At 46.3% G+C, this 12,044-nt stretch overlaps 1 protein-coding gene across 18 annotated transcripts in view; it reads right to left on the bottom strand.

Moving 5' to 3' along the window:
* RBFOX2 (RNA binding fox-1 homolog 2) overlaps positions 1 to 12,044 on the bottom strand; it is a 323,477-nt gene that overhangs the window by 225,514 nt on the left and 85,919 nt on the right. The window contains exon 1 of one of the 18 annotated variants that reach the window (XM_062202924.1): positions 10,223 to 10,240. The exons of the other annotated variants lie outside the window; for them this stretch is intronic. Coding sequence (XP_062058908.1) covers positions 10,223 to 10,225 — 3 coding nt within the window. The 5' untranslated portion in view covers positions 10,226 to 10,240. Of the gene's footprint in view, positions 1 to 10,222; positions 10,241 to 12,044 lie in introns of those variants that run through there. 18 annotated transcript variants of the gene reach the window in all.

Here is a 12,044-nt window from a genome sequence, read left to right as displayed (position 1 = left end):
ACCTTGCACACACGCAGTGACAGAGGAAAGTGACGACACCTTGCACACACGCAGTGACAGAGGAAAGAGTGACGACACCACGCTGACTGGGAAAGAAGCCAATCCAGCTGCTCAGGAGATTGCACTGCCTTCCCTGGCAGCAAAGTCACCACTGCTCGAGTATTCAGCCCATTTCTGAATTGAGACATGGAAGAGAATGTTGCAGGAATGGGAGATGTACCTACGCTCCATGGACCACTATGTGCAAAAACTAATCCAGCCACAAGCACCTCTGGCTGGAGACGAGAGACTGCTGAGCACCCACAGGGCGCCATGCTGCTCTCGGCCATAGAGGATGCCAGGCACCTAGAAATAAGCTGGAAGTTTGTTCAGGAGTACGAATCTGGTGGCACCTAACAATATGGTCCCAGCACAAGATCCAACTGACAACTGGTAACCTAAGCTTTCCTGCTACAATAAAAAATAAAACAACTCATTCCACCTGCCCACGACAACCAGTGACATGCCTTTGTTACAGTCACCACTACCACACCAAAAACCATTTCCTCTTTTTCAATTAGAAATGCCCTGGTGTAAGCAATACACAGGGGACTTACTAGGGCCTTGAAGCCCATCTCTGGAGCGCGGTAACATTGCCACTTTCCAAACAGCAGACACAGGTATCTAAGAGATAAGAAGCCAGTCGCTCCCCTCACTTCGCAGGTGAGCAGCCTGAGGACGCTGTGTCCCTTGCTCGCGTCCACTGACTTGATCTCCCCGAGTCTCAATTTTCTCAACTGTGGAATACTAACATCCCTCTCACAAGGCTGTGATGATTAAAGTGAAGTCCATCCGGCACAGTACTTAACACAAGCCCACAAAGAACCCCATCCTGGCCCCCATGTCTATCAGCTGCAAGTGACCTGAGAGAGAAATCATAAAAGTTACCATCACTAGACAGCCCAGTGGACTAATCATAGAAATCCCAAATCTCACAAAGCAGCACATTTCCAAATAACTGACTTTAAATTTTTCATACCTTACTTTGACACCAGTTCTTAAGGAAAATGTGCCTGGGTGAGAATGAAGGGGAGTATAGATCAATCCCAGTGTTCACGGACAGGGTAAATGGGATCCCTTGTGAAACCACCAAGAATTTCATCTTCTGCAACACATGATGGCATGTTAAAAGTTCCTGGAAAACTCACATTAGCTAACTCCATTGTTCATAAACTTTCTGAAATCCTCTCATTTTTATTCTCCATACAGCTATGTGTCCACTCAGCTGTCACCAAGCCCTGCTGGCTAACAACCTCAGTATTTACATTTCCTTTACAAATCCACTGTGTCCTCACTTTTTTTTTTTTAATAAAAATGAATTTGCAATGACAAAATTACTTTTAAATACATAAGAAATAAAATTCTCCACTAATATATCCCTTCCACAAAGTTTTAAAATCATATTATTGGCTGGCGCCATGGCTTACTAGGCTAATCCTCCACCTGTGGCGCTGGCACCCCAGGTTCTAGTCCCAGTCGGGGTGCCGGATTCTGTCCTGGTTGCTCCTCTTCCAGGCCAGCTCTCTGCTATGGCCCAGGAAGGCAGTGGAGGATGGCCCAAGTGCTTGGGCCCTGCACCCACATGGGAGACCAGGTTGGGGCACCTGGCTTCTGGCTTTGGATCAGCGCAGTGCGCCAGCCATAGCAGCCATTTGGGGGGGTGAACCAAAGAAAAGGAAGACCTTTCTCTCTCTCTCTCTCTCTCTCTCTCCCTTACTAACTCTGCGTGTCAAAAAAAGTTTAAAAAATTTTAAAAATCATATTATTAATATTCTTCAGCAGCTGCTTTTTTATATTGTGGTTAAGTATGCATAAAATCAACCATTTTAGTCATTTTTAAGTGCATACTTCTGTGGCATGGAGCACAATCAAATGGCTACACAACCATGACCATTGCCCATCTGCAGAATTTGCTGATTTTCCTCCAGAAACTCTTTGCCCAGTACACTGACTCCTCGTTCCCCTCACTAGTGGAATCTGTGCTAGGCAATCCTTGTGCACATGGAATCACACTCTGGCCTTTTGCGACTGGCCTACTTCACTTACCATAATGTCTTCCCGGTCCACCCACATTGTGCATGTCTCTGGATAATACTCCACTGTGTGTATATATCACATTTTGTTTATTATTTTATTTATCCAACAATGCACTCTTGGGTTGCTTCTTCCTTTTGACAGCTGTGAGCAGTGCTGCTGTGAACATGGATGTACAAATGTTTGAGTCCCTGCTTTCAATTCTTTTGGATATATATCCAGAAAAACTGCTAGATCATTGGTATTCTATATTTAAGGATCTCCCTTCCATACCACTTCCCACAGCAGCTGAACCATTTTAAATTCTCCCCAGCAATGTTCAATTTCTCCACAACCTCATCAACCCTTATTTTCTGTTTGTACTTTTGTAATAATAACCTTTTTTTTTTTCTTGACAGGCAGAATGGATAGTGAGAGAGAGAGAGACGGAGAGAAAGGTCTTCCTTTTTGCCATTGGTTCACCCTCCAATGGCCCCTGCGGCTGGCGCATCGCGCTGATCCAAAGCCAGGAGCCAGGTACTTTTCCTGGTCTCCCATGGGGTGCAGGGCCCAAGGACTTGGGCCATCCTCCACTGCCTTCCCGGGCCATAGCAGAGAGCTGGCATGGAAGAGGAGCAACCGGGACAGAATCCGGCACCCTGACCAGGACTAGAACCCGGTGTGCCGGCGCCGCAAGGCGGATTAGCCTGTTAAGCCACAGTGCTGGCCAATAACCATTATAATGGGTGTAAAGTGTTCTCTCTCCGTGGTTTTGACCTGTATTTCCTTTATAATTATATAAAGATGGAGAACATCTTTGCAGGTGCTGACTAGTCATGTGTGTATCTTGTTTGAAGAAATGTCTTTTCCAGTCCCTTGTCTATTTGTTAATTGGACCTTTTTTTTTTTTTGGGGGGGGGGGGTTGAGTTGCAGAAGTTATTTTTCATTTTGGAAAGTAATCCCTTTTCAAAAACATCACTTGCTTCTTCCATTGGTGGGTTGCCTTTCTATGGTGCATAAAAGGTATTAGTTTTGATGAACTCCAACTTATCTCTTGTTGCCTATGCTTTTAGTGTCAAATGCCAAGCTCAAGACTTACAGCCAAGTTTTCTTGTAAGTTTTTTTTTTTTTTTTTTTTTTTTTTTTGACAGGCAGAGTGGACAGTGAGAGAGAGAGAAAGGTCTTCCTTTTCCGTTGGTTCACCCCCCAATGGCCACTGCGGCTGGAGCACCACGCTGATCTGAAGCCAGGAGCCAGGTGCCTCTCCTGGTCTCCCATGCGAGTGCAGGGCCCAAGCACCTGGGCCATCCTCCACTGTGCTCCCGGGCCACAGCAGAAAGCTGGACTGGAAGAGGAGCAACCGGACAGAATCCGGCGCCCTGACCAGGACTAGAACCTGGGGTGCCAGCGCCACAGGCAGAGGATTAGCCTATTGAGCCGTGGCACTGGCCAAGTGTTGTTGTGGTTTTTTGTTTTGTTTTGTTTTGTTTTTAAGATTTATTGACTTATTTGAAAGGCAGAGTTACAGAGAGAGGGGGAAAGAGAGAGCGATCGATCTTCCATCAGCTGGCTCATTCCCTCAAACGGTCGCAATCCCCAGGGCTGTGCCAGGCTGAAGCCAGGAGCCAGGACCTTCTTCCAGGTCTCCCACATGGGTACAGGGGTCCAAGCATTTGGGCCAACTTCCACTGCTTTCCAGGCACTTTAGCAGGGAGCTGGATCAGAAGTGGAGTAATTGGGTTTCAACCTGGTGGCATATGGAATGCCAGCACTGCAGGAGTCGGCTTAACCTGCAGTAACCACAGCGCCAGCTCCTACAGTTTTATCTCTTACGTGGTGGCATTAGAGCCATTTCGAGTTATCTTTATATATTATATTGGTCCAATTTCATTTTTTGCATGTCTTACTTTTTTACTAATTTATTTGAGGAGGGGGAGGGGGAGGGGGAGGGGGAGGGAATGAAAATATGCAAGCAAACAAGAGCTCCAAACACTGATTTACTCCCCAGGGCCTGCAATGGCTAGAGCTGTGTCAGGCTGAAGCCAGGAGCTAGGAACTCAATCCACGTTTCCCACACAATGAGAGCTTCAACCTTCTGAGTTGAAGCTCTGATGCCCTGATGCCTCTCAGGGTCTGCATTAGCAATTAGCTGGAATCAGGAGCGAAGCCCGGACTTGAACCTAGGCACTCTGATATGGAGCATGGGCTGCAAATGGTTTCTTTCTTTTCTTTATTTGAAATAGAGTTACAGAGAGAGGTAGAGCCAGAGCCAGAGCCAGAGCCAGAGAGAGAGAGAGAGAGAGAGAGAGAGAGAGAGAGAAGTCTTCCATCCAATGGTTCACTCCCCAGATGACCACAATGGCCAGAGCTGAGCTGATCCAAAGTCAGGAGCCAGGAGCTTCTTCCAGGTCTCCCACATGGATGCAGGGGTCCAAGGACTTGGGGCATCTTTCACTGCTTTCCCAGGCCATAGCAGAGAGCTGGATCAGAAGTGGAGCAGCCAGGATACGAACTGGTTCCCATATGGGATGCCGGCACTGCAGGCTGGGGCTTTTACATGCTGTGCCACAGCGCCGGCCCCCAAAATGGTTTCTTAAGCACCACGTCACATGTTTACTTCTCTTTGAAGTTCCCTAGCTCTCTGTCCCTTTGCCATCCTCTTCCCAATTTCTAAAGATCTAGAGTTGAATTCCACTCCACCCATACTCTGCTTGTCAATTAACTGAATCTAAACTCCAAATTTATACTTTTTATCGTTTCTATGAAGACAGACCTGGGGCTCTTTAAATATTTTTCCTTTGCCAGCCTGCATGATGTCAAACTTCGTCGGCAGAGGGCACAGAAGTGGCATGGTAGGAAGAAAGGTTTTGCTTCCAGGTGACAGTGTGCTTGTTCAGCAGGCTCCTACAGGGCAAGCTGGTTCCCTTCCTCCCGGTTCCTGCAGTGCATGGCAGCTAGCAGCCAGCAGCTTCCCTGTGCCCCTCTTTGGGCTGTTAAATAGCGGAGTGCCTCTGGTAAGACAACCCCCTGTGAACTGCTTTCCTTGGTACCCTACAGTGTGCATTCCTGGCAACTTCAAAAAGGCAGACTTCCAGCAAATCCTGCTGATGAGACAGGAAGGACTCACTTCTCTGCCGTTCAGAGTTGCAGCATGTCCCTTCCACAAGGTCTAGATCCCAGGTCCTGTGCTAGGCATAAGGAGATGGCTCCTAATGAGTTTTATCTTAGCCCAATGGGTAAATGTTATTGGACATTAGTTGTACTTTCTCATGTATCAATCGTATAATTACCTGTCATTATATCTGCTGTTACATCTGCTACTCTTTAGTGTTCTCTTTACTCTCTATAAGCCAATCCTTCGCTGCTTCCATCTCCCCTTATGCTGAATCCCTGTATTAATTGGGGGCTGGCACTGTGGCACAGCAGGTCAAATGCCAGCATCCCATATGGGTGCCAGTTCAAATCCCGGCTGCTCTACTTCCTATCCAGCTCCCTGCTAATGCTCCTGGGAAAGCAGTGGCCCCTACACCCACACCATATGGAAACCTGGCCCAGCTCTCCCAGCTGTTATGGCCATTTGGGAGTGAACCAGCAGATGAAAGCTCGCTTTCGCTCTCTCTCGCTCTCTCTGTCACTCTTTCAAATAAAATCTTAAATTCCTGGGCAGTTTCTCTCTCCTGATTGGACCCAGACAATTAACAGAAGCGAGCTGAAACAAAATGTTAACAGCCACTTACCATATACAGGACACTGTGGTGAGTGTTTCCGACACATCACCACTTTTAATTCTAACTAAACCCTATGGCAGCGGTGGGGAACATCCAGCCCGTGGGCTATACAAGGCCCGTGAAATCATTTGGTCTGGCCCTCCGAGGGCAACTGTGGGCAGCACTCAAAATTCACAAAATCTATACCAGGCTGATTTTTAAGTTGATAGTTTTGCATGGCCCACAATATAAAAACGGTGTTTGGCAGAAATAACGTTCCCCATCCCTGAGTGGTATTTCACTCCACAGTAAGGAAGCTAAGGCTTGGAAAAACAATACCATTTTCCCACAGGATTATTACAAATCCGGTCTATCTGACACTAAAATCCCTGCTGGCTCTCTGCTACAGTATTTTTCTTCAGAGAATCTAGCAACACATTGTTTAAGAACTACACATCCACCTGCAAACCAGAATTTACATACAGAGCAGGCCTGTGGCACAGCAGCCTATGACACCTGCGATCCACATCGAAGCCCTGGCTACTCTGTGCTGATCCAGCTCCCAGCTAGTGTGCCTGGGAAGCAGCAGGTCAGGGCTCGAGTGCTTAGGCCCTGCCATCCACATGAGAAATCTGGAGGGAGTTCCCGGCTCCCGGCTTTGACTTGGTCTAGCCTCGGCTGATGCGACCATCTGGGGAGTGAACCAGCAGATGGAAAATATCCCTCCACCCTCTACCCCAGGAAATTTCCCTTTCAAATAAAGTAAGTAAATCTTTAAAAAGTTCATGGAAAAGCAAACACGTTTTTTAAAAGGAAAGAACATACCAGGCTTGACTGCTATCTTTAGAAAGAGCAGCTTGCGGCCGGCGCCGCGGCTCACTAGGCTAATCCTCCGCCTTGCGGCGCCGGCACACCGGGTTCTAGTCCCGGTCGGGGCACCGATCCTATCCCGGTTGCCCCTCTTCCAGGCCAGCTCTCTGCTGTGGCCAGGGAGTGCAGTGGAGGATGGCCCAAGTGCTTGGGCCCTGCACCCCATGGGAGACCAGGAGAAGCACCTGGCTCCTGCCATCGGATCAGCGCGGTGCGCCGGCCGCAGCGCGCCTACCGCGGCGGCCATTGGAGGGTGAACCAACGGCAAAAGGAAGACCTTTCTCTCTGTCTCTCTCTCACTGTCCACTCTGCCTGTCAAAAAAAAAAAAAAAAGAAAGAAAGAGCAGCTTGCTAAGTTGGCCTGGGCTGGTGCCTGAGAACTTAGGTTTGGGAGGATTCTACTCCCAGAACTGGTAAGAGTAGGTGGCTAATAGGACCCCGGAATTCGGGTGTGTGCTAAGGATGGGCAGCCTGTGTGGACACAGCACTGCGTCTCTAATGAGCTTCCCTGGTAGACAACACTGCCACGCTCACTGCTGGAGGAAGCGAGCACGTCCCACGTGACTCCACAGGGAAAAAAAGGGCTCCTGGCAGCTCGAGCCAGGTTCCCCCCAGCCTTCACCTCACCCATCTTTTCTCTTTGCTCTGTGTCCTTCCACCACTGTAAAGCACCAGTATGCAAGTTCTGTAAATCCCAGTGAATCACTGGATGTGGGAAAGGCCCGAGGGCCCCCAGAGCTACCCACGGCATGCCAATCACTTTGTTGAATGCAAAGGACCTGAAAACAAACACAGCCTTTGCCCTCCAGGAACTTTACAGTCTATTTAAATTCCCCTTTCACCTCTCTACTTCTCACTCCTCAGTCTGTTCTCCACTTAAAATAGATTAGATACATTTCCTTGAGCTAAATTTCATTCTTAGCACTGAAGTGACGCTAAATAAATATTTAATAAGTCCATCAGGCAAAATCTGAGATACAAAGCTCTAATAAACTCTAAGGCTACAAATATTTTCTCTTTTCCCTGTCTTACTGTGTTCCTCATTAAAAATAAATTGACCAACCCTTGTACATTACTGGTGAGGACACAAAATGGAGCAGCTGCTATGGAAAAGTCACTGTAGTGCCTCAGGAAGGTAAACAGGCAGCTGCTCCAGACCTAGCAATTCCACACCTAGTTACAGACCCACAAGCACTGAGAAAGGAGTGCTGACATACCTGTACACACAGGTGGCAGCAGCACCATTCACAACAGCCGAAAGGTGGAAAGAACCCAAACGTCCATCAAAGGATGAACAGATAAACTGTGGTGTACACACACAAAGGAATATTGTTCAGCTAAAAAAAGGACTATGTCATGAGGTTCATCCATGTTGCAGGACACATCAGTACACTGGATTAGGAAGCCAGACACAAAGGCCATACATTGTATGACTATCTGAAATATCCAGAGTAGGTAACTGATAGAACAGACAGCAGATGGTGGCTGCCGAGGGAGGGAAACAGAGGAGGCTTACTTAATGGGTATAGAGTTCTTTAGGGAGGATGAAAAAATGTTTCAACTACTTGCAGGCTATGGAACGGGTTGTGCCATATGCTACCAAATTGTTCACTCTGAAAGGTTAAATTCAAAATGTTGAAATGCAATGGCAAGGGCAGGTGTCATGGTGCAAAGGGTTAAACCACCACACTGGGGAGCCTGGTTTGAGTCCTGCCTCCATTTCAAATTTAACTTCCTACTAATGTGTACCCTAGGAAGCAACAGAGAATGGTTCAAGTACTTTAGGTCCTTACCACCATGTAGAAAACCCAGATGGAGTTCCTATATCCTGACTTCAGTCTGACCCAGCCTTAGCTGTTGTGGGCATTTGGGGTATGAACCAGCAGATAGAAGACTTTCTCTCTTTCTCTCATTTGCTCATTCACACTCTAGCTCTGTTCTGCCTTTCAAATAAATATAAGTGAATAACTAAACTCTAAAGAAAAGCAATGCAGTATTCAGCATGGTACAAATGAAGATAACATTCCTAATGTTGCTTGAATGGGTACTGGTAGTTCGGCATAAAATCATCAGTGCCTGCAACAGATAGGTTCAATAAAGCGGTGAGCATTCTGGCACGGCAGGTTAAGCGGCCATCTGTGACCTGGGCATCCCATAGTAGAGTGCCGGATCCAGTCTTAGTTGCTCCACTTCCAATGCAGCTTCCTGCTAATGCGGGAAAGCAGCAGAAGATGGCCCAAGTGCTTGGGCTCCTGCCACCCAAGTGGGAGACCCAGGTGGAGTTCCTGGCTCCTGGCATCAGCCTGGCCCAGCCCTGGCTGTTGCAGCCATCTAGGGAAATGAACCAACAAATAGAAAATGGATCTCTCTCCCTTATTCTCTCCATTGCTGTATCTTTCAAATTAATCAATCTTTAAAAAAAGAAAAAAGGGGCTGGTGCCATGGCTCATTTGGCTAATCCTCTGCCTGTGGCGCCGGCACCCCAGGTTCTAGTCCCAGTTGGGGCGCCGGGTACTAGTCCCGGTTGCTCCTCTTACAGTCCAGCTCTCTGCTGTGGCCTAGGAGGGCAGCGGAGGATGGCCCAAGTGCTTGGGCCCTGTACCCGCATGGGAGACCAGGAGGAATCACCCAGCTCCTGGCTTCAGATCTGCGCAGTGCCAGCCGTAGCGGCCAATAGGGGAGTGAACCAACGGAAGGAAGACCTTTCTGTCTCTCACTGTCTAACTCTGCCTGTAAAAAAAAAAAAAAAAAAAGAAAAAAGAAAAAAAAAAGACTTACATCCAATATATGTCCTAGAAACCTGTCTGAAGATATAGTTTTATGCAATGATACAGAACAGGTACAGTAGGGCTTATATAATCTTTTTTCCCCAAAAAAATGATAAAACGTTTCCATATTACTGCATAAATTTACATGTGATTTTGAATATGTATGTATCAGTAAATATCCTAAGTAGACAACAACCTATTTCATCAATATCCCTAAAGGCTTATACATTTAGGTTAAAGCTTTATGTTCAGGGTTTCTTCATATTCAGGTATATACAACATATACACATATTTTGAAGTCTAGAAGGATGTATCTCAAAATGTTAACAGTGGTTATATTTTTCAGTATTAAGTTTTGATTTATGAATGATATATTTGGGGGGCTATCCCACCTGTATTTTTCCAGTATTTCATCAATAAATATGCACTATTTTTATTTAACCACCAAAAATGGAGATAACATTACCTATCTCATGGATGCTATGAAGATTAGATAATACACATAAAGCTCTCGGCACATTCAGCATATCCCAATTACACAATATATGTCAGCCAGAATGGACATTATTGGGCTTCTTTTTCTGTAACTACTCCTCAGGACATACACCTTATCATCTTTGGCTAAAACATTCACCTTAATGCACACCCGGCCCATCTCAAGTCTCCTGGCTGGCCCAGCCTCCATGCACTGTTTCCCAGGCATCTCACCAGGGCCAGGTCTAACGACCTACAGGCCTGCTGCTGATGGCCCTCTACGGCTCTCATGGTTAAGTTCCCAGCAGCCTACACCTGGTCTCAACCAGGCACACTGCCTTTTGTCTTACCATTTATTTATCCTTCGAGTAACAATGTATCAGGGACTTCCATGTGTCTGTTACTGTGGTAGAAATGGAAAGAAAAGCAAGTTAAGGATACTTCTCTCAAGGAACTCACAGTCTAGTAAGGGATACAATAGGAACCATGAAATAAAATGCTAATATAAGGCTAGGGAGGCCTAGAGAAATCATGGGAAGAGTTCGGACAGGACGTAAGGCAGGAATGCAGTTTAGAGCATGGCCACGATAGCCAATTTCCAGGTAGACTCCTCACTCCATCTACTGAGCACAAAAAGGGAAGTAAAACCCGGCAAAGCCCCACCACCCACTTTACAAGGCAACTCTCTAACTCTAGCCTCAGATTCCTCAGCTGTGGGTCAAGACTCATTCAAGACTCACAAAATAATTTAATAGTTGTCAACCATTGTTTTCAAAAGGAAAAAAAAAAGGGAACAGCAGTTCTTAAGGTTTATGATCTCAGAATACCTTCACACTCCCCAAAAGTGTTAAAGATCCCAAAGAGCTTTTTTTATATGGATTGTAACTTCTGATATTTGCCTATCAAAAACTAAATTGGGGGAAGGGGCAAGGAGGGATTGTGGCACAGAGAATTAAACCGCTGCCTGCCATACAAGTATCCCATACGGGTGCTGGTTCAAGTCCTAGCTGCTCTGCTTCTGATCCAGCTCCCTGTTAATGCACCTGGGAAAGCAACTGAAGATGGCCTGAGTGCTTGGGCCCCTGCCACCCATCAGGGAGACTCAAACGGAGCTCTGGGCTCCTGGCTTTGACCTGGACCAGCCCCAGCTATTGCAGCCATTTAAGGAGTGAACCAGCGGATAGAAGATACCAATCTCTCTCTGTCTCTCTCTCTCTCTCTCTGTCTCTCTCTCTCTCCCCCCCCTCCCTTTGGCCCCTCCTCTATCACTCTTTCAAATAAATCTGTTTTTTAAATTTGACAGAAAAATTGAATCAGGAAGTTTTTAAATATTTGTTAATTCACCTTCAAATACTAATAATAAATCATTGCCAGCCTAAAAATTTTATGAAAACAGTTAAATGGCTTCATTTATTTTAAAAAATTAGTGAGAAGAACACCACTGTTTTACATTGTTGCAAGCACAGTCATCTGTAGCTTAACAGGAATATGCCCTGAGCAATGTGTTCTTAGCCATCTTGTTGTGAGAACATCAGCCTGTACTTAGAGAAAGCTAGACAGTCCAGCCTACTGCACACTGAGGCCACATGGCATATCAACACGGTGCATGCCGTCAGTCCCTGACACCAACTGAAAGGAAGATTCTCAGGGCAGGCATTACAGCACAGTGGGCTAAGCTGTCTTTCTGGATGCCCACATCCCATACCGGAGTGCCAGTTCGAGTCCTGGCTGCTCTGCTTCCAATCCAACTCTGTGTTAATGCATACTGAAGGCAGGCAGATGATGGCTTAAGTGCTTGGACCTTCGCTATCCACGTGGGAGATTCCAGTGGAGCTCCTGGCTCCTGGCTTTTAGCCTGGCCCAGCCCTGACTGTTGAAGTCATTTGGGAAATGAACCAGTAGACATCCATCTTTCTTTCTCATACTCAGATTCTCTTATCTGCTTATGCTTTAAATCTGTTTCAATACATTATTTTGGCTGAAGCATATGCAGGAAATCTGGCATTCCACCAAGATGTATTTGGAAAAACCTAGACTATTTTAAAAGTCTTTTTTTACATATCCTTGGATGTTGGGGTTTTTTTTCCAAAGATTTATTTTATTTATTTGAAAGGCAAAATTATAAAGAGATCTTACATCTTCTGGTTTACTCCCCAAATGGCCACAACAGCA

This window comes from Lepus europaeus, chromosome 10 (assembly GCF_033115175.1).
Source record: "Lepus europaeus isolate LE1 chromosome 10, mLepTim1.pri, whole genome shotgun sequence".
NCBI classification, from domain to species: Eukaryota; Metazoa; Chordata; class Mammalia; order Lagomorpha; family Leporidae; genus Lepus; species Lepus europaeus.
The sequence above is the reverse complement of the archived record's forward strand: the minus strand, read 5'-3'. Positions and strand labels throughout refer to the sequence as shown.